Source organism: Herpailurus yagouaroundi, unplaced genomic scaffold, assembly GCF_014898765.1.
Source record: "Herpailurus yagouaroundi ecotype Mexico unplaced genomic scaffold, PumYag 355, whole genome shotgun sequence".
NCBI lineage: Eukaryota > Metazoa > Chordata > Mammalia > Carnivora > Felidae > Herpailurus > Herpailurus yagouaroundi.
The window spans coordinates 6858304-6885092 of NW_024412572.1; the positions used below are offsets into that span (position 1 = coordinate 6858304).

The following is a 26789-nucleotide window of genomic DNA, read 5'->3' on the forward strand; positions in this document are numbered from 1 at the left end:
ACCCACAACCTGGAGATCAAGAGTTGCATGCTCCCCTGACTGAGCCAGCCAGGCGCCCTCAAAGATACATGTTTTTAAAAAAAAATCTTTATTTTGCCAGTGTCTATCAAATACACAGTGGGTACTCAAGAAATGTTAGTTGAGTAAGTTGAAATGTAGGCCAAAAAATTTAAACCTAGAACTTACAGAAAGAAGGATAGCATTTCAAGTTTTTTTTTTCCCCCCAGTGAAACCACTGGGTTCTCAAATCTGATGAAGTTTGGAAAACAAGTTAAACTCAAAACTAATTTTACTTATGAGTTTAGTTATACATATTATAAATAAAATATTAGCAGATAGAATCAGCATTATGATACAAGGATAATACTCTGACCAAAAGGAGGTTATTCTAGCAATGCCAGAATGGCTTAATTTATCATGCACAGTTACAATTTGTATTAGATAAAAGGAAAAGAGAATCTTGTGGTATTTGATGGCTGTCTGAAATAGATAAAATGTTACAGAATTTTGATTGAAAATGAAACAAAATGAACTAAAAATAAGAATTGAATACTTTTAAATAAGATTTAAATAAATAATAACATAATAAATGTATATAATAACCACATTTCAAACTAATAGCCAGCATCAGGCTTACTGTGCCATACTAGAAGTGCCCACTGAAGTTAGAAAGAGGTCAGGGGCACCTGAGTGGTTCAGTCAGTTAAGTGTCCAACTTCTGCTCAGGTCATGATCTTGCAGTTTGTGAGTTTGAGCCCCGTGTCAGGCTCTGTGCTGACAGCTCAGAGCCTGGAGCCTGATTTGGATTCTGTGCCTCCCTCTCTCTCTCTCTGCCCCTTCCCCACTCATGCTCTGTCTCTGTCTCTCAGAAGTGAATAAACGTTAAAATTTTTTTTTTTTTTTTTTTTTTTTTTTTTTAGAAAGAGGTCAAAGATGGTTGGGTTCATCAGTATTTAACATTATTCTGGGTGTGTTACATGGTACAATTAGGTAAGGAAATGTAATAAATAATATCAGTAATGGTAATGGAGAGGAAAAGGCTAAATTTTCATTATAGTGTAGATGGGAACATCAATATAAAGATGTCACCTTACCCCAGATCTGTAAATTTAATGTAATCCTACTGGGAATGATTTTCAAACATGCCTTAATGATGTTGTAGTTTATTTGCAGAGGAACAGTGTAGGAACACTTGCTTAAGCAGATCATGATACACATATTTTATTTTTTAATTTTTTAATGTTTATTTTTGAGAGAGAGAGAGAGAAAGAGAGAACAAGAGCAGGCAGGGGAGGGGCAGAGAGAGAGGGAGACACAGAAACTGAAGCAGGCTCTAGGCTCCCACCTGTCAGCCCAGCCCCACGCAGGGCTCGATCCCATGAGCCATGAGATCATGACCTGAGCTGAAGTTGGGTGCTTAACTGACTGAGCCACCCAGGTGCCCCTTTATTTTTTATTAAAAAAATTTTTTTTAATGTTTATTTTTGAGAGAGAGCGAGAGAGCGAGAGAAAGCAAGTGAGCCAGGGAGGGGCAGAGAGAGAGGGAAACATAGAATCTGAAGCAGGCTCCAGGCTCTGAGCTGTCAGCACAGAGCCTGATGTGGGACTCGAATCCATGAACTGTGAGATCATGACCTGAGCCGAAGTCAGATGCCCAACTAACTGAGCCACCCAGGTGCCCCATGATACATGTATTTTAAACCCAGTGATCTTAAAATGTACTGGCACAGCAGTGGATAGCTAGATCAATGAAACAACATAGAAACCAGAAATAATATGGTTTTAAAAATCTTATTTTGTTTTAGAGAGAGAGAGAGCAGGGGAGCAGGGCAGGAGAGAGACTGAGTATCACAAGCAGGCTCCACACTCAGCACAGAGCCCAAAGCAGGCTCGATTCCAAAACCCCAGGATCACAACCTAAGCCAAAAATCAAGAGTCAGACACTCAACTGACTGAGCCACCCAGGCATCCCAGAAATAATACAGTTTTAAGTATATGATGGATGTTTTAAATAGTGGCCATCCATTTGGAAAACAGTTACATAGTTACATCAAATTCTAGATGAAATAAAGAGCTACTTTATAAAAAATAAAAAACTAGAAGAAAATGTAAGTAAAAAGCTTTTAATATAATTTTGAGAGAGGAAAGAATCTTCCACTGCTGTAGGAAGAACCTTAAAGAATTAAATTTGTGGGGTGTCTGGGTGGCTCAGTTGGTTGAGTGTCCGTTTCTTGATTTCAGCTCAGGTCATGATCCCAGGGTCGTGGGATCAAGCCCTACTTTGGGCTCCATGCTGAGTGTGGAGACTGCTTAAGATTCTTTCTCTCCCTCTCTCCGTCTCCCTCTTTGCCTGCCCCCCACTCATGCATGCTCTCTTTCTAAAAATAAAAAAAAAGAATTAAATTCGTGTATGTTAGGGGCGCCTGGGTGGCGCAGTCGGTTAAGCGTCCGACTTCAGCCAGGTCACGATCTCGCGGTCCGGGAGTTCGAGCCCTGCGTCAGGCTCTGGGCTGATGGCTCAGGGCCTGGAGCTTGTTTCCGATTCTGTGTCTTCCTCTCTCTCTGCCCCTCCCCCGTTCATGCTCTGTCTCTCTCTGTCCCAAAAATAAATAAACATTGAAAAAAAAAAATTCGTGTATGTTAGAAAATACAGTTAACAAAAAGTTAAAATGATGATTTGGGGTAAAGTTTTCTAATGTATGGCTAACCTGATACATAAAGATTGTTTCTTTTTATTTTATTTTATTTTATTTTATTTTATTTTATTTTATTTTATTTTATTTTATTTTATTTTTTTTTTTTTACATTTTTTTTCAACGTTTTTTATTTATTTTTGAGACAGAGAGAGACAGAGCATGAACGGGGGAGGGGCAGAGAGAGAAGGAGACACAGAATCGGAAACAGGCTCCAGGCTGCAAGCCATCAGCCCAGAGCCTGACGCGGGGCTCGAACTCATGGACCGCGAGATCGTGACCTGCCTGAAGTCGGACGCTTTAACCGACTGCGCCACCCAGGCGCCCCAAGATTGTTTCTAAAACAAGAGACTAGAGGCACCACTTTTCCTTTTTTATTTATTCAACAAATAACTATTGAGCCTTTGATATGTATTTGATCCTAGGATGGGCATGGGTATACATTTTTTTATGTCAGACCACATGGTCTCTGCCCTCCTAGAACTTAAAAATCTAGTGGGAGACAGTAAACTGATAATTATGGGATGAAACTACATGATTGGGTGGAGTCTAATTTTGTTGGGGGAGGGGATTTCTGTAAATAGGATAAGCTCGTATGAGGAGGTGCCCCTGAGGTAAGGAGATTTGAGGAAAGACAAGGAGAAAGTCATGCTGAACATTTGGATAAAACTGTTTCATGAATAAAGGTTAAAAGTTGCGAAAGGCCTGATGGGAAGGAATTTTGAAGGAGCAACAAGGAGGCTAGAGGGCAAAAGCAAATTGTATAAGGTGAAGGCTGGCATCAGATGACAGGGTGAAGAGGTATCCAAGGACAAATCCATTCCTTTCATTCTTCAGATATTTACTGGCACTAAGCATGTACAAAGCACTAGGGAAATAGTGAACAAAACATGCCCTCTGGGAGACAAAGCACTTGCCTTCATGATCCTTGCAGGTAATGCAACAGTTATATTCAAAGTGCAAGAAAAATCCATTCCAGTATTTAACCAAGGGAATGTTAAGATCAGGTTAGCTTTTTACAATTTACTCTGGTCGTGTGGAAAATAAATAGGGGAGGGAGAGTCAAGAGTGGACAAGGAAGTCTAATAACTTAACAGCTCTAATCTAGGGTAGGTGAGTGGTGACTTGAAATGACTTTTGCACATTATTGCACTAGTAGATCAAGGAAGTCAAAAAGAATTGTGAGTTGGCAATACCAGGATATCCATAGGTTTTGTTATTTATTGGATTTCGTGTTCATCTTTAAAGAAAAAGTATTTCATCAATCCTAAGACTCACAGTTTTTCTTACTTTAGCAATATGGCATTGAGTTAAATTTTATCCTTGGCAGTATCTTACAGTCTGTCAACAAGGCAGTAGTGGTGCTGATTTGTTTGCCTGTGCATTCAGTCATAGCTGCTCAGTTTGTTACCACTGTAGTTGAGGGTGTGAGCTTTGTTGGTATTTCTCATGTTAACTTTAATTGTTCAGTATGTCATCAGTAATATCATGTGATGAATCAGCATTGACACCAGAGTTGCCGGCATGGGGAAAGTTATGAAAACAGTTCAAAATGGCATATAGTTAAAATATGGTTAAATAAGTAAAAGAGAACTCTAAGTTCTACTTTATAGTCAGTATAAAATGAAAATTCTGGATGATAAAGCTTTGTGTAATTATTTATTTGGAGGCATTTCCCCCCTTTCTTTCCAGTACATAAAACAATAGTATATATTATAATCAGTGGCATCTTAGATTTGATGAAATATTGTAACATTAAAATAGCATTCCAGTAGCAATTGTGATTAGTTTTCTATTTTGTTTATAAAAATTATTCTGTAGATAACAGATAAATAATCCCATCAAAGAAAAGCCAAAGAAGAAAATAATAAATTTAAATTAAGCATTGTGTTTTCTTTATACTAAATTACATTGTTGTGGGAGTACTTATTGTTAGATTTTATATTGTTTACTGTAGTACCTTTCCTTTGATTGGTAGAATAGTGAAGACATGTGGTGGACAAACATTGAACTACAGTCAAGACTTGGCTTGGTCTGTGCTTGGGGTTTGGGCATACAGAGTGTTAAAGAGCTTTACAGGTAATTCTGTTAGACACCATAGTTTGAAAACCCAGTTTTGGTTCTCAGTCTGTTGGCAGAACACACCTAAGCTGACTATGAACTTTTTCGGATCTGCATTACCAAACATTATCTGTTGGCCAACTAAACACATTATTTATATACCTATATGTTCTCTCAGTTTTAAAAGTGTAAATGCTATTGTGGTAAATAAAATATAAATTTGTTTTAAAACATTAATACATTCATGCTGGTTTTTATCTCTTTAATATTTCAGTCAACAAACCTTGTTAGTATAACTTCTATCATGTTGAGGTTTACAGAAATGTTTGAGGTTAAAAGTATTAATATTTGACTAGGTTCCAGCATAGGAATTCTGAATCTAACTAGTGTATCTGAGGGATGCCTGTTTTTATCATTAGCAGTTGTAAGGTATAAGCAGAGGAGAGTGAGAGAAAAAAAAGAAACAACAGACAAAGCATAGGAAGAATTTGAAAAGAAAAAGGGGCCCCAAGTTAGTTTGCTGCTTTGCAGTGATTTTGGAAAATGAGGACAGTTGCATACCTTATTTATTCAGGTTATTCCTTCCCTTTTCTTTGTGTCATTTGTGGCCTATTTCTATTTTGACAAGAAGATGATGTTTTTTCAGAATAATGCCATGACTAGAGGTGGTAAACGGTTAAAGTACAATGGTGTCTGAGAGATACAGAAAACAGTGAGGATTCTTTCCGTTTATTCTCCCCTTCTTCTTTATTTCTGTCTCCTCTGTGTTTTGAGTACACTAAAGCCAGAACTTGTATGGAAGATTGAATCTGTAAAGGGGCCTCACAAGTAATCTGGAGCTTCTACCCTTGAACCAAGGGTGCTGGAGGCTAAAACCTGAAACTTGAAAAAAGAAATTTCAGACATAAGTGCTACTTGTCAGTCACAAATACTTCTTTCTCTCAGTCGTGTAAGTAAAAGTTGACTTTTTAAAAGAAACTGCCAAAGAGAGAAAAATACGAAGATTTATTCCTAACTTGCTTGTTTTCTAACTCTAGGTTAGTTATTATCTGGTAAATTAATGAGAGAAAATGAACATATTTTCTGTTGTTTACCACAGTTGACAGTGTAACAAGATCCAGATAATTCTACCTGTACTTTAATTGTTTTTGGATGAGAAATTTCAGGCCAATGGAGTGAAATAGAGTGAGCAAATAGAACATTCTAGTTCTTATATTTATTTGAATAGTACATTCATTTCTATTTCCAGTCTCTTTACTAACAGTGCATGAGTCAGAGGCTTGATGTACTCAGTTGGAAAGGGGAGTTTATCAGCTCACTGACTGCAGGATGTGTTCATAATGAGTTTTAATGTGCAGGCCTCTGAATGGAAATTTGTTACGAATGATAGGTTTTCAAATGTCTTAATAGGAAAGCTTTATGCCTGTGGATGGTTTAAAATGCAGCCTAGTTCCTTAGCAAAGGAGGATTTTTTGTTCAAATGGATTTCTATTTTCTTTATGTTTTGCACATGTGGTTGCTAGGATTTAAAGTAAAATTGTTATAATTTAACTTTATAAAACATTTGGAAATTGACCTTATTTGGAATTAGGTAATAGGAAAGAAGTCAGATAAAATTAATTTGTTCAGTATCTGAATTGTGAGGTATCAAGGAAATGCAGTTTTAATATTTTCAGGTAGATATAGAAATACCAAATGAGAAATGTATAGGTTATAGGATTTTATTAATCGATGAAGATTATTTACAATTAGTAGGATTCATTTTATTTTTCTATATGTACACTCATTTTATTGAATAAATATTACTAAATATCTGCTGTGTGTCCAGTTGGTCATCTTATTTATAGTGTGGAGAATAGGTTAAATGTGTACAAACTCGAGGCTCATAGGAAGCCGGTGGATTTGTTGTTTTAGTATAGGTGAGAAATTATTATGGCCTAAACTAACGTGTTGAGATTTTGTCCTGCATTAGTGTGTTCTGGATTTTACTGTCTTCCTTAAATGAAGTGTTGTGGATTAACTTGATCTTTATAGGACTTGCTTTTAAATTCTGTTAGAGCTGATCTAGATAGCCTTTCCTATAGAGGCCTTAATTTCTATATAGAGAATTTTGAAGATCTGGGAAGAATGAAAGGAGAGACTGGTGTTTGGCTTGAGCTACTGGGAGAGCTGTGCTGTTTAGTGAGATGGAGAAGACTTACCTCTCATCACACTCATCAGATGATTGCGACTTCTAAGAGTTGGACTTTCTGGTGTCTCTGTTAAATGCCTCTGATGTTTTATTTATTTTGGCCCTTTGGAACTAAAATTTCCTTAGCCTCATGTGAGTTCAGGTAGTTGCTCAATTCATAGCTCTCTGGGTAGTTGTTCTATCCTTAGTAGTTGTTGTTTGATGTTGTGGAGTCTTGCCCTGTGGGTACACACTTAGTATTTGGCCAAATACTCAAGGGGACCCCTGTCAAATTAGATACTGCTGCTTTTATGGCTAGCTTCCTTCTCTGTGATACTCTGCTCTGCACATTTTCACTGTCTTTAGGAGTCTTATCCATTGATCTGTCTTCTGAGCTCTGTATGACTGCTCTTTTCTGTTTGGCTTTCTCTCCTTGCATCATATTCTGAAGAGCTGGTTTGGGCCATCACATTTGTTTCTATTCTTTCAAGGATCATAGATCAGTGTGCCTTTTTCCAGTGTCTGAAAACAGTTATTTCATGCATTTTATCTAATTTTAAAATAGTTTAAAATGAGTACAACGGGAGGGCCAGTCTTCTATTCATTTTGGTCAGATCATGTTGATTTTGTAGAGAATGAGAAGTGAATGGGAAACTTGTTGAAAGATTCAAAGCAGACCAAACTCCCATGGTTTGTTGATGCTTTATCAAGACTACTCCGGTGCTCTCTTGAGAGTGGACAGAGGAAATGGAAGGAAATGAACAGCTGTTGTAGTAATGTGGGGTTAAACTGAGCTGGAAATGGAGTACAGTGGAATAATTCAAGAAATATTTTGAAGATGGAGCAATCACTGCCTGCTACTGAATTTTGAACATATGGGAAGAATGAAAGGAGACACTGGTGTTTGGCTTGAGCTACTGGAGGGTAGTGATGTTTAGTGAGATGGAGAAGACTTACCTCTCGTCACACTCATCAGATGAAGAGCTAGATTAAGGAAGGTAAAATTAAGTTTTGTTACAGATAATAAAAGTTAAATTATCTACTAGACCTCTAAATAGAGATGTCAAATGGACAGTTGGATAAAGGAGTCTTGAAATCAGAGCAGAGGACAGGCCTGGGAATTCACTAGCATTTCATTTGAATTTTAAGCAGTGTAGAAGATTAGAGAGTTTCGATGGAAAAGAGGAGAGAGTTTAGGGACTGGTCACCTGATCACTATAGTATTTAGGGGTCTAATTTTGAAGGAGGAACCTGTAAGAGAAATAGAGGAGCCCTTGGAGAAAAAGAAAAATAGGAGAGTGTGGTGTCATAATAGTCAAGAGAAAATGTGTATATAGGAGGGAGTGGCCCCACTGCTTTGAATGCCTCTGAGAGTTCTAGGAAGATGAGGACAGAAAGGGGTCCACTAGATTTGGCACCCTGGAATTCATTAGTGATATGGATGAATTGTTTGGGGAGGTCGAGAAAAAATTAATTAAAATAATTAAAGTAACAGTCTTCCATTGTGTTACTAAGGAGATCAACTTTGGGAGACTGTTGCTGTAATCCAGGCTAGAGATGATGGTTCCATAATCTCTAGGAGCGCTGAAGAGTCTGAGTTCAGAAGTTATATAGCCAAAAAATAGCCTCAAATCCATCATGTTCCTTTATTGGTTTGGTCTAGACAGTGGTGCTCCTGGTGCAGGACACAAACACGGTAGGTTGTTTGGCTGACACCACTGACACTGCTCCCTACCCTTGGAATATCTGCCATTCCTGAGACTGGGAACTTGAGGTGGCTGTTGCCTCTGCCACTCATTGACAGAATTGTCTCTATTCATGTCCCTGCTTCTGTTACAAGATTCTGATTCAAAGTAAGTGATGTATGTGTCTCATTGGGGAGATTAGGTCTTGTGTCTGGGCTTTAACTGCAGGAAAGGCTGGGGAAAAAAGTAGGTGGCATTTTTAACTTCTTTTGCAGAAGGAGGACTCTTGGCTTAAAATGTAGAATCCCCAAATGTAGAAGGGAGATAAGATACCATGGCAAGAAAAAGTGATAGGTGTCCACTACAAGACTAGAAAAATATATTTTCCAGCGCATCCATGGAAAGGTAATACAGTTGACTTTTGAATAATGAGGAGGTTGGGAGCTGACCCCTGTGTAGTTGAAAATCTGTGTAGAATGTCTGACTCCCCCAAAACTTAACTACTAATAACCTACTACTGACTGTAAGTCTTACTGACAACATAAGTGGGTGATTTACACACATTCTGTGTGTTATATGTTATTTACTGTATTCTTATAATAAATGAGCTAGAGAAAGGAAAATGTCATTAAAAAATCCTAAGAGAAAACACATTTGTAGTATTTTACTGTATTTATTAAAAAAATAAGTGGATCATTACAGTTCAAACCCTTGTTGTTCAGAGATCAACTGTAGTCGAATCTGTGGGACTGGGGAAGGGCTTCCTTGTATGATTGGTGTGCACACTGTTCAACCAAACAAAAGCTTCCTGCTGATGGAGCAGATGTGGCCCAAAACTCAATCAGTGCTTCATGGTGAGGTTGCATCTACCCCAGAGGGGTTGCTATTGTCTAATTCATTTCAAGTTTCTCTGTGGGCTAGTGGAGTCCCTGGATTGGGGCAATAGAATTGAGAAGAGTTCCAAAGATGGAACTTAGAAAATGTCTGTGCTTAGGATAGGAGAAAGGGCAGAGAATAAGCATTTAGAGCTAGGATAATTCATTAATGGAAGGCAGTTAGAAATCTTAAAGATGTTCTCCCTTAACTCTCTCTGTTTTAACTTAAAAAAGTCAGCTACTGGGGCGCCTGGGTGGCTCAGTCGGTTGGATGTCCGACTTCGCTCAGGTCATGATCTCGCAGTCTGTGAGTTCAAGCCCCGTGTCGGGCTCTGTGCTGACAGCTCAGAGCCTGGAGCCTGTTTCGGATTCTGTGTCTCCCTCTCTCTCTGACCTTCCCCCGTTCATGCTCTGTCTCTCTCTCAAAAATGAGTAAATGTTAAAAAAAAAAAAATGAAAAAAAAAAGTCAGCTACTACATGGAGTTCAGAAAAGATGTGGATGGACAACAGCTCTTAGATTTAGAAATAAGGAGATCCTTTTTTGATACTTTAGAGAGAATGCTCCAATAGAGGGATGAAGATGAATACTAGCTGATAATTTATTCATTTATTCAGTCTTTCCTTCATCTAGCCAAAGAGGAATGGATGTGGGGGAGAAATCATTTTTAATGATTGTTTACATGTCAGACAGTGTCTGGAATACAAAAGGCAATTTTGCCCTGAAGGAGTGTACAGGCTGGTATGTTAGAGAAGAAGATTATTCCAAATAGAGTGTACTAAGTGTTAGAGGAGGGCTGTGTAGAAGTAAGAGGAGGTGTACATAATTCAGCACATGAGAAGATTCCCTCTTTAGTTAATTCTTGAAAGTTTGGTATCCATTCATTATTCATTCATTCATCATTCATTCTTTAAATATCTCTTAAGCACTTACTGATGTACCAGCTATTGTCCTAGGCACTTTGGATTCAACAGTGAATGAAACAAAGACCCTGGCCCTCTATGTTCTTATAGAGGCACATAACATAAGTTAGAGGGTACATGCTATGGGACAAGAAAAAGTTGAGTAAAGTAGAGGGAAAAGGACATATGGGTTCTTTTTTGTCCATTTTAAGTTTTCAAATAAGGTACATTACACTAACATTAAACATTAATTTTATAATGAAAAATTTCAAGCTTACACAAAAGTAATGAGAATGGCATAATGAATCTCCATATGCTTATCACTCAGATATACCAGTTACCAAAATTTTGCCACACTTGCTTCATGTGTCCTATTTTTGCTTTTTCTTCTTTTTTTACCAAAGATTAAAAAAAAAATTCCTGACACGATGTAATTTACCTCTATATACTGTAGTACGCATCTCTAAAACATAGGGACGTTTTCTTGTATAACTACAATATGATTATCACAACTCATAAACCTACTAATACAGAAGAGGCATTTGAGTCAAGACTTGAAGGACACAAAGTCCTCTCTATGAGCTCAGAAAAGAGAGTTTAGGCAGTGGGAACATCTGGTGTAAAGGTCCTAAGGAACAGGACAATGCCTAGCATATTTGAGACACACAGCAAGGAGTCCTGTGTGGCTGAAGCATGGTGACTGAGGGAAGAGTGGTAAGAGATAAGGTTTTGTAGGCCACTGTGAGGGGACTTTGACTCTGCTGTGAGTCAGACAGAGAGCTGTGACAGTTTTGAGTAGAGGACAAAATTAATTTTGTCAAAATTAATTAATTTGACAAAATTAAATTTATATTTAAAAAGGTCACTCTGGGGGCGCCTGGGTGGCTCAGTCGGTTAAGCGTCTGACTTCGGCTCAGGTCACCATCTCACAGTTCGTGAGTTTGAGCCCCACGTCGGGCTCTGTGCTTACAGCTCAGAGCCTGGAGCCTGTTTCAGATTCTGTGTCTCCCTCTCTCTGACCCTCCCCCGTTCATGCTCTGTCTCTCTCTGTCCCAAAAATAAATAAACGTTAAAAAAAAAATAAAAAGGTGACTCTGGATGCTCTGTTGAGAATAGAATGTAGGGGAGAAAGATAAAGAGAGGGGGGCCTAATTAGGAGCTTGTTGTTGGATTAGAAGATATATTTTTGTTAGTGGCTCGCTCCAAATGGTCATAGTGGAAATGACCAGGAGTGCTTGCATTTCGATATGTTTTGAAGGTAGAGTTAAATGGATTTCCTGATTGACTGACTTGAAGGAGAAAGGAAGGCATTAAGAAGCTCAGGTTTTTCACTTGAGTATGTGGAAGGATGGAACAGCTTTTGGAGCACCTCCAAGAGTTTACTCTTGGGCCTGGAGAGTTTGAGGTGTTTGTCACACATGTGGATGGAATACCTTGTTGAATATTTAAGGCTGGAGTTAGGGAGAAAAGTAGCAGAAAGCGTGGTCAGAAAGGGTGGTATGTATTAATAGTGGTTTGCACTATACTTTCAGCAGCCAGCTGGTGTGAATGTGGATGTTAAGAAGATACTGGTGTTTAAACTGGTGTTTAAACTGTTTATAATTTAGAACTTTTATCAGTTCTTTCTGCCGGTCTTTCAGAAAGAGGTAACTCAGTGAAGTGTGCAGTTCTGTTTTCTTTTTCTCAAACCATTCTTTCTGGTCAGGCAAGAATGAATAAATTAGGTGAAAGGTTTAATTAAAGTATTATACATTCCTTTTGTTATGGTTAAGTATGGTTCAGATGGAAAGTATTCATCTGTGTATTCTTGGGTCACTAGAAGTTGTCCCAGAGTATTTTGAAAATGTTGACTGATTAACTCAGAGACATTCACAAAATCTGACAGGAAATAGCCTGAGGTGGTCCAATAACTTTGCTGTAACCCTTGAAGGCCATGAATGTGATATTACTACCATCAGTTCCTTTCTTCCTGATTCTGAACTCACTAAAATTTAGATTAAAAAGAATAGCTATGTTTTTATGACATTTTGTAAATTTAAATATGAACTACTTAGGAAACTTGTCCAACAGCCTTATCTTCTTTTTTCTTCCCAGTTGTTGCCCTATTGGAGAGAGATTTTCATCATAGGTAGCCAGGTTGTTACTCTGGTGTGTATGTTATGGAAAGGACGTGGTTAACACAAATGCTAAAAGCTACTAAAAGCAGCTTTGTGCGATGCAGACTGATTGTGACTACCTTTATTTCTCCTTTGAAAAAAGACTATTTCTAATCTTCCTTTTGGATTGTTTGGAGTTCTGATTTGTATATCATAGAGTCATGTGGAGGATTGATACACCAATCTGGGGTTGTGGTGTAGTTTTCATCTGTTGTTCTAATGTCATCTCTGTGACTAAATTTAAATAACTAGGTGTTCGAGATGGGGACTCTTCGTGCCTGTGTATTTGACCCACATACCTCCCTAGCCTTCTCTGATCTGCTGGGAAAGGTCTGGTAGACAGGGATCAAAGTGTCACACGGGACTGGGGTTATCATCTGTTTTACTCAATTATTCCCTCTTCCCTGTCCTTCCCTACCCTCCCCATGAGCAAAAATAAGAGTGAAAAGGAGGCACTTACTCTCTTTTGCTTCTCTTGTATAGGAGATGCATCGGAGATTTGAGAATGCTCCTGATTCTGCCAAAACAAAAGCTCTGCAAACTGTTATTGAAATGAAGGTAAGTAAGAGTCTCCAAAGAAGCTTATGAGTCAGTTTACACTTTGAAGTGATTACATACTTTCATGTGTGAGTTTTAGAAAGTGGTATGTAACAATATTTTGCTTATTTTGTAGATTTAAGAAGAAATAGTAAGACAATGAAAAGATACTTTGTTTTTTTTTTATTTTTTATTTTTTTATTTTTTTAATTTATATATGAAATTTATTGTCAAATTGGTGTCCATACAACACCCAGTGCTCATCCCAAAAGGTGCCCTCCTCAATACCCATCACCCACCCTCTCCTCCCTCCCACCCCCCATCAACCCTCAGTTTGTTCTCAGTTCTCAACAGTCTCTTATGCTTTGGCTCTCTCCCACTCTAACCTCTTGTTTTTTTTTTTTTTTCCTTCCCCTCCCCCATGGGTTCCTGTTAAGTTTCTCAGGATCCACATAAGAGTGAAACCATATGGTATCTGTCTTTCTCTGTATGGCTTATTTCACTTAGCATCACACTCTCCAGTTCCATCCACGTTGCTACAAAAGGCCATATTTCATTTTTTCTCATTGCCACGTAGTATTCCATTGTGTATATAAACCACAATTTCTTTATCCATTCATCAGTTGATGGACATTTAGGCTCTTTCCATAATTTGGCTATTGTTGAGAGTGCTGCTATGAACATTGGGGTACAAGTGCCCCTATGCATCAGTACTCCTGTGTCCCTTGGATAAATTCCTAGCAGTGCTATTGCTGGGTCATAGGGTAGGTCTATTTTTAATTTTCTGAGGAACCTCCACACTGCTTTCCAGAGCGGCTGTGAAAAGACACTTTGAAAGAACTTTGGTTTTATTCCCTTTTAGTTATAGATCATAAGTCAGATGGGACCAAAAAGTTGTCCAGAATTCCTTTAAATCGGCTGTGTTTAAGCCTTTTGATCTCAGGACCCTTTTATTCTTTTAAAATGACAAGCTCATTCATTTATTTTTAGAAAATGTCTGCCTAATATTAACTCTAGTAACCATAGTTTGTCAATTGTTCTTTCATGTAAAAATGATGTTCCATGAAAAAACTACCTAATTCAGCTTGCAATTCAAAGAGGCACACAAGTGCTATTCTAAGGAACTACTATCATACTTCAATGTGCAGAAGTGCCTAGCTCCTTCCCATTTCATCACACAGAATATTAAAAAGATGTGTTCCTAAGGTTTGAGATTAATTAAAAGTAATAATTTTTACTGCTTCATTAAGGACATTCTCAAAGGAAGCAGTCTTTTTTAAAAATTTTTTAAGTAGGCTCCACACCCAGCATGGAGTGCAGTGTGGAGCTTGAACTCATGACCCTGAGATAAGACCTGAGCTGAGATCAAGAGTTGGACGCTTAACTGACTGAGCCACCCAGGCATCCCCCAAAGGAAGTAGTCTTTTAAAATTTTTATTTCTTGAGGCTCCTGGCTAGCTCAATTGGTCGAGCATGGGACTCTTGACCTCGAGGTTGTGAGATACCTCGAGGTTGTGATATACCTCGAGGTCATGAGTTTAAGCCCTACATTTGGCCTAGAGCTTACTTAAAAAAAAAAAACAAAAACAAAAAGCTTTTTTTAATACATTTTTTTTTTTCTGTGAGTACCCAATACTGAAGAGTGCAGTCACTGCTAGCATGGTTTGGTGCTATTGCCTGTTGTCCTAAGACACAAGCAGTTTTTTCCCACCATTGCTTTTATACCTGAAGTGCAAATGGTAACATAGTGGAGAGGGCAAATCAAATCATGGTATTATTATGAAAATAGTTTTGACTATGCAGACTTCTTGAAAAGGTCTGGGGGGATCCAGAACATAGAACATGGACCATGCTTTGTAAACCTCTGCTTTAAGTTAATGAATAGGTAGAAATCTTTAGGCTTTATGTTAGGTTGATTAAGACTTGTCTTCTTAAATTCCTTGGATTCAAAATTTGGCTTTACTTGAATCAATTGTATGACAATAGAGCAAGTAATTCCTAACCTCTCTATGCCTCAATTTCTGTATGGCTAGAAGGCGATAGTAATAGTATGTATCCCATAGGTTGTTTTGAGGTTTAAATTAGTTATAGCAAGTAAAACACTTTGAATACTACCTGGCATATAGTAAACTGTTAGCTGCTGCTCCTGTTATTATTTTTATGAAAAACATATTCTTTTTTTTTTAAACAACATACTCTTTCTTACAAAAGCTGAAAGACTTATAGGTAAGTCTTAGCTTCTTCATATTCCCTAAATCTTAGCTTCTTCCTATTCCCTAAAAAGTTTGACACTGTTTTTGTTTTGTGGGCCTTTATTCAATAGTTGTTGGTATGACAAGAATATTTAGTTATTAGTATATAGTTTTATGTAGAGAGATGCTTCTTAAGTACGGTTATAAGAATTTCTCTCTGAATTTAAATGATTTCATTCTAAAATTTTGTTTATTTGTGTCTATTTTTATTTCCAGTGGGGAAAGATTTACCAAACAAATTCTGAATTAGTGGAATTCTGGGTTCTTTGTAGTTAGGCAATTAGTAGTCTTGAACATAATCTTGTAAAGAGTCTTTAGAAAGGTTCAATTGTATGTTCTTATTTCCCACAAATCTATTTGTATGTTTTATTTCCTGAGCCCTGTTGAAACGTAAGAATAAAACACATGAATATACCTATGTTTCCAAAATTCTTTTACTTGCCTTTTGATAGAATGTGGAAGTGTAATAATTAACAGGCAGTGGAGCTATTTTAAGTTGTGTTAACTTTCGGCCATTCTGTTAAGAAAGCCTGAGATAATGGTGGCCCAGTTTGGTCAGGTGGATGCTATCCTGAAATCACAGCTGAAATAGTTGAGTTGCTGAGAGTGTGGCATGATCCTGAGAGAATTATGAAGATCAAGAATAGTCTTGGGGGGAAATGGGAAAAGAAGATGATTGATAGACAGTAAAAGAGCCCAACTATCATCAAGGTGATGTAGTTTTCTTTTTTCTCTCTTCTGCCTTTTCTTCCTCCTCTTCCTCCTATCTTTGCCTTCACCTTCCTTCTCTTGCTTTCTTCCCTCCTTCCATCTTCTCCTTCTCCACTTCCCCTTCTGCTTCCTCCTCCTCTAATTTTTTTCTTTTTCCTTTCGCAGTGGAGGAACAGGGAAGAATTACTGTACTGCTATAGGTTACAGTTTTGCTGGGTAGATAATGGCAGAATTATTGGAATGCACATGAATTGAGGATGATGGTGAGAGAGGAGTTTGCATGATCAGTCCAAGAATGTAGTGTGGATAGAAAGGAAGAGAATTCAGACTGTACTGACAGTTTGGGAGAAAATGTGACCATTAGTGAGGTGAAGATCTCTGTGAGGTTGAGGAATGGCAAATAGAGGATGATGGTGCACTAGGCCTGGGGAAAAGCCTGCAGTAGGCCTGGGTGATGATAGGATCCAGAGGGTAGTCCTGTCGACTGGATAGCTGAAGTGGACTGGTGGTTGAGGTCATTGAAATTCAGACATTGAAATCCTAGGATGATGGCAAGAGTGGCATTTGAAGGGAAGATTGATTGTGAGCCAGGTGCCAAAGATGTTTTTCAAATGGCCAAGAGGGATGGGGAAGTAGTGAGGAGGGGGTAGAGTGAAAAGGAGTATGAGCTGTAAAATAAAGGGAGCGGCATTGAGGAACTGGGAGGTTGCTTTTTCCCCTGCTCCTTTCTGGTACTGGGGGATTAGTGACCCTCATTGGAGAGAGTTCAGGGAAATTACATCCTTTTGGAAAGCCAGGTTTTACTTGGGGTAGGGAGACAACTTTTGAAAAAGAAAAAGTGAGGATTTGGGAAATTTAGCAAGCAACAGGGGATTTCAATAGGTTAGTGGAATTGGCTGATTAATGATGGGGAGACCCAGAGCTGGGCAAGTACAGAGTGGTAAGATGAAAAGGAATTTATTTACTTAGTTATTATACATTGTAGGAGTAAGAAACCTTGTTGGAAGGACTGTTCTCAAATAAACCCAGTCTCAGTCTGATTGAGTTGGTGCTAGAATTAGTTGAGCGTATCAGATACTACTTTTCTGTCCTGATTTCAGCGAGTAGCCTGACACGTCTCTTATCTGGGCAGTCAGTGCCTTCTTCGTGACTTTCAGTTACAGTTTGGTCCCTTTTGGGGAGAAGCTTTTATGGGACATGATTTGGTAGTGAGGGTGCTGATTTGGTCAAGAGCTGCCCATGTGTTTGTGTTGGAGTTAGAGGAGAAAATGGATAATGTGTCTTGGGGGCCTTATGGCGGCTTTGTAGAGTTAGAGGCTGTCTGTGTGATGTGTGGAGCTTGAGTTGATTGCTGAAGGTGATTTTGTCTTGTGTGAAGCACCAGTGATGCTAGAAATACACTCCTTCTTTCCACTGGCTCCCTTTCATTATCCATCTTCCCCTCCCCAAACTAATGTCAGAGGTAACACATTTCATTTGCAGGTTAGTCGCATGTGTATGCCTAGTATTTCAGTTGTTATTCTTTTTTTTTTTTTAAGTTTATTTGTTTTGGGGGGGAGGGGTAGAGAGAAAGGGGGAGAGAGAATCACTCTGTGCTGTCATCATGGAGCCTGATGTGGGGCTTGATCCCACAAACTGTGAGATCAGGACCTGAGCCAAAATCAAGAGCTGGATGCTCAACCGACGGGGCCACCCAGTTGCTTCTTTAGTTATTCTTAAGGGACTACATCCTGATCTTTCTAGGAAGATTTATTATAATGTTAAAGGTGAATTTTCAGATAGTGCAATTGAAATAGTTTACAGGCATACCTCGTTTTATTGCTTCACTTTATTGTGTTTTGCAGAAACTGTATTTTTTACAAATTGAAGGTTTATGGCACCCCTGCATCAAGCAGGTCTTTTGGCACTGTTTTTCCAATAGCATTTGCTCAATTCGTGTCTCTGTGTCACATTTTAGTAATTCTCCCAATATTTCAAACTTTTCATTACTGTTCTGGTGATCTGTGATCAGTGGTCTTTGATATTACTACTGATACTTTTTAGTACTATATTACTTTGATATTACTACTGCCACAAACTGTGCACATATAAGATGGCAAACTTGACAAATGTGTGCATTCTGCCTATTCCACTGACCTGCTGTTCCCCCGTCTCTCTCCCTCTCCTTGGGCCTCCCTAGTCCCTGAGACACAACGATACTGAAATTAGGCCAAATAATAACCTTGCAGTGGTCTCTGAGTGTTCAAGTGAAAAGAGGCTCATATCTCTCACTTTAAATCAAAAGCTAGAAATGATTAAGCTTAGTGAGAAAGGCATGTCCAAAGTTGAGATAGATTGAAAGCCAGACCTTTTGCACCAAACAGCCAAATTGTGAATGCAGAGGAAAAGTTCTTGAAGGAAACGAAAGGTTCTACTCTAGTGAACACACGAATGATAAGAAAGTGAAACAACCTTATTGCTCATATGGAGAAAGTATTAGTGGTCTGGATAGAAGATAAAACCAGCTACAATGTTCACTTAAGCCAAAGCCTAATCCAGCACAAGGCTCTAAGTCTCTTCAGTTCTGTGAAGGGTGAAAGAGGTGAGGAAGCTGCAGAAGAAAAGTTTGAACCAACAGAGGTTGGTTCATGAAGTTTAAGGAAAGAAGCCATTTCCATAACATAAAAGTGCAAGGTAAAAGAGCAGGTACTGATGGAGAAGGTGTAGCAAATTATCCAGAAGACCTAGTTAAGATCATTGATAAAGGTGACTCCACTAAACAACAGATTTTCAATGTAAATGAAACAACTTTCTTTTTTTTTTATTGTTAATTAAAAAATTGTTAATGCTTATTTATTTTGAGAGAGAGAGCGAGAGCGAGAGAGTGCACAAGCAGAGGAGGGACAGAGAGAGAGGGAGACACAGAATCTGAAGCAGGCTCCAGGCTCTGAGCTGTCAGCACAGAGCCTGACGCAGAGCCTGAACCCACAAACCATGAGATCATGACCTGAGCCGAAGTCAAATGCTTAACCAGCTGAGCCACCCAGGCACCCCTATATGAAACAGCTTTCTATTGGAAGAAGAAACCATTTAGGACTTTCATAGCTAGAGGAGAAGTCAGTACCTGGCTTCAAAGCTTCAAAAGATAGGCTGGCTCTCTTGTTTAGGGGCTAACTCAGCCAGTGACATTTAAGTTGAAGCCAGTGCTCATTTATCATTCCAAAAACTCTGAGGGCCATAAGAATTATGCTGATTCTACTCTGGCTGTGCTCTGTAAACAAAGCCTAGATGGCAGCACATCTGTTTGCAGCATAGTTTACTGAATATTTTAAGCCCGCTTGTTGGGACCTACTACAGAGAGAAAGATTGCCTTAAAAATATGGCTGTTCAATTGACAATGCACCTGCTCACTGAAGAGCTCTAATGGAGATGTACAAAGAGATTATTGTTGTTCTCATGCATACTGACAAAATATTCATTCTGCAGCCCATGGATCAGGGAGTCATTTTGACTTTCAGGTCTTATTATTTAAGAAATATATTTGTGAGGCTACAGCTGCCATAGATAGTGATTCCTATGAAAGATCTGGGCCACGTAGATTGAAAACCTTATGGAAAGGATTTGCCATTCCTGATGCCAGTAAGAACATTTGTGATTCATGGGAAGAAGTAAAAATCTCAACCTGAACAGGAGTTTGGAAGAAGTTGATTCCAACCCTCTTGGATGACTGTGAGGGGTCCAAAACTTCAGTGGAAGAAGAGCTGCAAATGGAGTAGATAATAGCAAGAGAACTAGAATCAGAAGTGGAGCATGAAGATGTGACTGAGTTTCTTGACTCTTATGCTAAAACTTGAACATATGAGGAGTAGCTTCTTATAGAGGAGCAAAGTGAGTGGTTTCTTAAGATGGACTCTACTCCTAGTGAAGATGCCGTGAAGATTGTTGAAATGACAACCAAGTATTTAGAATATTACATAATCTTAGTTGATAAAGTAGCAGCAGGGTTTGAGAGGGTGGGCTCCATTAAATTTTTTTTAAATGTTTATTATTTAAAAAAATTTTTTTTAATGTTTATTTTTTGAGAGAGAGATACAGTTTGAACAGGGGAGGGGCAGAGAAAGAGGGAAACACAGAATCCGGAGCAGGCTCCAGGCTTTGAGCTGTCAGCACAGAGCCTGACGTGGGGCTCGAACCCACGAATTGTGAGATCATGACCTGAGCCAAAGTCGGATGCCCAGCCAACTGAGCCACCCAGGTGCCCGTATACTCTCAACTTTAAACAAAAGGGTGCAGACTGGAGGAGGAGACAGAGGAAAAATGATATTATAGATACGAGCTATCTTCCTTTCACCTAAGTGGCCATAAAGGATATATTAATTTAGAAGCAAGACACCAGTTGCTAGACAGCAGTTTTTCTGCATATTTATCTTTATTAAATCCAACATCTGTAAAGACTGAGATTTTCAACTTCTCTGATTCTTTGTGAATAATGTCTAAATCTTCCATTGTCTTCAGGATTCAAAAATTTCCTCTATGGAGCGTGGACTCCGAGACTTGGAAGAGGAAATTCAGATGCTGAAATCAAATGGAGCCTTGAGTACTGAAGAACGGGAGGAAGAAATGAAACAAATGGAGGTCTATCGGAGCCATTCTAAATTTATGAAAAATAAGGTAATGGTGTGTGATACTGTAATTTTTAAAAGAGGTTTGAGAAGTTGATGCATATTTCTGTTTCCTTAGTGATGATGAAGAGCTTCACATTGTTTTATCAAACTTCAGGGAAGAAGACTTATAATTCTTTCGAATTGACTTTCCCAGAATTAAAGTCAGAATTACTGATATAGTTATTTCAAGTTTTCCCTTAAAAGAAAATTATTCATCGTATAATGCTGATATGTATTGTCACAGTTTAACATTTATATCTGTTAGTACTTCAGAAGTGATTCAATAAATTCCATCAAATTGAGTTTTTCTCACAACATGAGACACCAAGTTCTTTACCTCTTGTGTAGTTGTAGTTTAATAGTCAAACCCTGAGAGGCTGAACCCAGTCCCCCTACCTTTTTTTTTTTTTTTCCTGAAATGTCTTAAATCATGTTTTCCTTTCAAATACAGTTACATAAAAAGGAAGGCCCTTTGGTCCGTTCCCTAGAAAAGATCCATTTGTATCAGGTTTATTGTTTCCCATGTGTACTTCTGATATATCTATAGTAGGATACATACCAGAGAGACATGTCAGTTCATATGTATTAACTAGGCACAATATTTTTTCCTTAGATCCAAAGCCATTTAGTTTGATTCTATACCTATTTAGGCAAATTGGAAGATCTAGTTTATTACGGCTATCAATTTGCCAGGTTTGTTTTGGTTTAATTAAAAACCTAATTGTGATGATAAAATATTAGCTAGAAAATAAATACCTCCTGCATCCCAATTGTATTAGTTCCCCAGTTTCTCAGAACAGAAAACTATAAAGGAATGATACACCATTATTCTAACCCCCTCTCCTGTTTCTAATTTCTTGCTGTGGTATCCATACCTGGCATAAAAGTCTGTAAAATATTCCTTTATTATTTTAAGAATCTGTTATCAGTGACTATTGACAATTTATATTAATTTTAGAACTTAACAATTCACATATCCAACTTTCTGTTAGTTTGTATTTTTCACGCTGATTTGAGAACAAAATATGCTACAGTATAATTTCTGCCTACCATTTGCTGATGGGTACATTTGAGTCCATTTAAAAAAATCCTGTGAATGAAAATAGAGAATCATCTAGGGTGCTTTGAAGAGGGAATTAAGGGAACAGATTTGATTGTGTTATTTAAATTATTGTCATTTCCAGTTACTGCTCTGGCTGAAAAGCAGATAATACCTAAATTGACACATAAGTGAAAAAGAATAACAATGTCGTGACAGGTAGAACAACTGAAGGAGGAGCTAAGTTCGAAAGAGGCTCAAGGGGAGGAGCTGAAAAAGAGAGCGGCTGGTCTTCAGGCTGAGGTCTTTGCCGTAAGATTTACTCTTTGTGAGCAGTGATCCCACAGTGGGACCCTGCTGGCTCTGGCTTCTGGGTGGCTTATACTTTCATTCTCTTTGGTTGGCAGCTTTGCCCAATACTAGCACTAACCAGCCTGCTCTGCTCTTTAACCGACTCATGTTCACCAGTTTGACCCATATGTCACTTTGTGTGCAGTGAGCCTTCACATGTTCTGGAAGCCCTATATCTGGTTCTTTATTGTTGCTTTTGTCACTGTATGGATTGTACTTCAAAATTTGTTTTTTCTTAAGTCCTTTCCTTTTGTAGATACTTGCTGTTTATATGAATGATGATCTCTCTTCTTTGGTATAAGAATATGTAGATGTTCTAGGTTGTAGTGTTTATCTGAATTTAAAATTCTTTTTTTTAAAAGTGAGGTATAATTGATACATGTACAACATAATGATTTGAGATATATCTATCTGACCTCTACAGTAAGTCTAGTTAACATCCTACATAGTACCCATGCATAGTTACAATTTTATTTTCTTCTTGTGATGAGAACTTTTAATATTGACTCTCATAGAATTTGAAATTCTTGAGTAAAGTGCTTTAACTTCATATGTATTATCTTTAAGTCACCATTAGGTGATTTTACAACAGATGTTACTTTTTTTTTAGAACAGATATATAGAAAGTGATTTGCTTATTTAGAGTTATCTAGTAAATTAGAATTAGCATGAAACATACTTTAAGTGTCTAAATCTAGTTTAATCTTCTGTTTAAAGAACTTAAATTCCATTTCAAAATATAATAAAAAAATAATAAAGTAGCTAACATGTAAGCATTTATAACCTGCTAAGGTAGGTATATTATCACCCCCAAATTATAGATGAGGAAACTGAGGTAACAGAGTGGTGCTTAGGAAATATAACTAGTGCCTGAAACCAGTATCACACTGTATGTTAACTAAAATTTAAATTAAAAAAAAAAAAAAAGAAATATAGTTAGTAAGAGGCAGAGTTTGATTTTTATGTAAGCAGTCTGATTCCAGAACCCATGCTGGTAAGCTCTTCAGTCTACTTACTGCTCTGTGGCTAGGCCATGTGCACATATGTCACACAAATGTCAGGAAAAACTGCTCCTGAAAGTAATTGTGGGATAAGACAGGAATGCAGCATTATTAAAACAAAACAAAACAAAACAAAACAAAACAAAACAAAACTTGTGCTAATTTGATATTTTGCTATTTATGGACCACTTTATAATACAGATAATAAAGTGACATATTTTGTCTAAAAGGGACTAATTTGGTTTTGGTTTACAGTAACTGTATTATCTAGAGGAGTAGTTGATCTATAACTTTACTTTTTTTTTCTTACCTATTATAAATATTTCTTTGTTATACCAAACAACATTCCATACATTATTTTATTTAATGTCTAAATACAGTAACATTAGTTTACTTGCTCCATTTACTGATTAGGAAAACAAGACTTAGAAAGGTAATTACTCAAAGACATACTTATCCTCAGGTGTGATTGCAAAGCCTTGTGCTCCTAACTTTTATTGAAAATGTGTGCTTCTAAACTCTGCTTTCCATTTAGAATATTTTCTTCCTTTTTCATTCTTTATGGTCAATATAGTAATATTTGAAGATCATTTAAAAATGTAGATGCTGAGGAAACAAGGATTTTATATTTATTTTTAATCACATGATTGGAAGTAGTTGGAAATTTGAGTAATCTTTAAGCCGTAATAGTTCTTTAGCTGAGGAAGTGATAAAATTTTAAACATTTCTCCTAATCAATTCATACCATAAGTGTATTTTTAGTGCAACCTGTATGTTAAGGATAGAAAAATACTAATATGTGTTTTTTGTTAGGAAAGGGATGTCATGAAAGATGCCACAGCATTACAGTATGTGGTAACTCAGGGTACATCTGTATATTACAGGATGAAGATAGCTGCCATTTACAGTTATCTTCCACTGACATTCTTAGTATCCTATAGTAGTTTGCATACAATAAACATATAGAAATATTTGTTGAATGAATGAATAATTAATTAAATCTGCAAATAGAATTTTCATGCATATGAGAAAAGGCTTGTCTTGTTGCTAAGCAAGAAGAGTAAATTAGAAATTAATTTTTAGTGCTCCTTAAAAGTCTAATTTTAATTTGTTTTTTATTTTTAAAATATTTTTATTTATTTTTGAGAGAGAGAGAGAGAGAGACAAAGCATGAGTGGGGGAGGGGCAGAGAGAGAGAGAGAGACATAGAATGTGAAGCAGGCCCCAGGCTCTGAGCTGTCAGCACAGAGCTTGACATGGAGCTCAAATTCATGAACTGCAAAATCATGATCTGGGTTGAAGTCAGACGCTTAACTGCCTGAGCCACCCAGGCATCCCAAAAGTCTAATTTTAATTAAAGTAATATTTATTTCACACTTCCTCATGTGAAATTGTTCTCAAAATTGTCCTTTATACCTCAGATTATTATAGTACAGATTCTGTAGATGTAAAAAAATACAAAGTACTTTTCGTTTCATCAGTAATACTGAAATAAATTATGGACTTCTTATGGGATTTATACTTCTGGTCATTAATCTGTTAGCGCACAGCTAGCTACCTTGCTAGGCACTAGACAGAATGTAAAAGCAATTCTGATTTTTGTTTATTTGTTGTACATTTACAATAACAGACTATTTAGAAAATTCTTAGATGTAAATGAGATGTTTGAAATAAAAATTTTTTAAAGTTAAGATGAGAAATTTATGGGAGAATGAATGGACACCTCTTGACTTACAGATTTTCTGTCAGATAATTCAGATTCAAATTACACATGTAGATTCTTATGGCTGAGCTTTTATGCATTTAAGTCATATACTTTTATCCATTTAGTTCATACGACGTGTTGTAGATGATAGAACTTTGTTGGTGGAATCTTTTTTTAGGTCAGTAACTCCTCAAAATTATGTGATTTCTAAAAGGCACAGGTTTATAATGCCTTAAAACACTAATGGTGGCTTTTTAAGATAAGGATTTTATGTAAACTTTTGTTTGTGAATGAAAAAATAAAAAGTATACTAGCAGCAGCTTTCGAATTTCGCTTTAAATGGCAATGCTAGGAGGTTTTCTTTTTTCCTTCTGTTTTACATCTACACTAATCCTGCTTTATGTTTTAAGAGGTCTGACTTAATAAAATGAAAACTGATCAGCACAATAGTATTCAGGTGCTTCCTGCTATCTCATAGTAGTCTAATTGAATTGGGATTTTTCTCTGTCTCTTCTTTTTCTAAGAGATTTTGAAGAGTATTTAGGAAACACAATAATTGAAAACTGGGATATCCCTATTTGTTGAAAACCTGGTTTTTTTTTTTTGTTGTTGTTGTTGTTTTTTGTGGTGGGTGGTTATCAAAGATTAGGTGATACAAAAAGATAAATTGTGTTTTCTCATAAAACTAATGCTATAGTTAGTATTTTGTGACTCAGATCTGTCAAAAAGATTCAGATCAGAGGTGATTGTTTCATTTCTTTTTTACTTACAATGTTCTGTTTTTTCCTCTAGATTGGTCAGGTGAAGCAGGAGCTGTCCAGAAAGGACACAGAACTACTAGCCCTACAGACAAAGCTAGAAACACTCACAAACCAGTTTTCAGACAGTAAGCAACACATTGAAGTGCTGAAGGAGTCCTTGACTGCTAAAGAACAAAGGGCTGCCATCCTACAGACCGAGGTAAAATGAATTCTGGAATTTTCAAGGAGCCAATTCCTTGGCACCTTTCACATGCCAATTCCTTGGCACCTTTACCTGTGCTGTTTTTGTTAGATTTGGGAGATATGAATGATGTAATGATTAATTCTTTAGCAGTGTGATCAGTTACTGCAGTAAAAATGTAACTATCTTGTTTCAGTTCTTAGATCTAATAAGTTAAATCTGGTGCAGTTTGTGCATGTTTTTAATTCTTTAGACGTTCCCTAAGTTTGTGCTTCTAACATTATGAAATGTAACGATAGTTGTTAAAAAGAAATCTAAATGAGTATTTTGTTCTGACCCATGTGAATTTTCTAGTCGTGAATGACAGTGACTTTGGTTACCCTGTGTTTAGATTATTAAGTGTTCTTAATTTTTGATATAATGAATAGCTTTATGTAGGCAAACTGCAGAATCTAGAAGTGTTTTAGATCTTGTTTTGAATAATAGATTGTTAGATGATGTGCCTTCATTTCCTGTTTGAAAATAAAGTTATTATTTTTAGAGATCTTAGATTATTTAGTTTTTCAGCCCTGATTTTAGGTAGGAATACCCTAAATAATTCCATACAGATGAGAATCTGTCATAATTGTAATGATCAAAGAGAAGGAATTGATGATGTTATTTTGATTTACTGTCTTAAATATTTTTTTAAAGATATAGTGAAATAGGGAATTTAGGTAGAAATAGGTAAGTAGTTCTGCTTTAACGTTTTTTATTTATTTTTGAGACAGAGAGAGACAGAGCATGAACGGGGGAGGGGCAGAGAGAGAGGGAGACACAGAATCTGAAGCAGGCTCCAGGCTCTGAGCCATCAGCCCAGAGCCCGATGCGGGGCTCGAACTCACGGACCGCGAGATTGTGACCTGAGCTGAAGTCGGACGCTTAACCGACTGAGCCACCCAGGCGCCCCAAGTAGTTCTGCTTTATAGAAGAAAAGGCATACAATGTGGATTAGTTTTTTTTCTTTTCATTTAAAGAATCAGATAGGTAAATAAGGGCTTAGTTAGGGAAAAGGGAAAAGAGGAATT

The 26789-nt window shown here is 37.3% G+C and overlaps 1 protein-coding gene across 13 annotated transcripts in view; it reads left to right on the forward strand.

The window, feature by feature from the left end:
- ERC1 (ELKS/RAB6-interacting/CAST family member 1) overlaps positions 1 to 26789 on the forward strand; it is a 520536-nt gene that overhangs the window by 101396 nt on the left and 392351 nt on the right. For 6 of the 13 annotated variants that reach the window (XM_040462885.1, XM_040462876.1, XM_040462881.1 and 3 more), the window contains exons 4-7: positions 13025 to 13099; positions 20536 to 20691; positions 21943 to 22035; positions 25573 to 25740. In XM_040462885.1, coding sequence (XP_040318819.1) covers positions 13025 to 13099; positions 20536 to 20691; positions 21943 to 22035; positions 25573 to 25740 — 492 coding nt within the window. The remainder of the gene's footprint in view (positions 1 to 13024; positions 13100 to 20535; positions 20692 to 21942; positions 22036 to 25572; positions 25741 to 26789) is intronic. The other 7 variants (XM_040462883.1, XM_040462887.1, XM_040462890.1 and 4 more) reach the window with 2 other exon arrangements.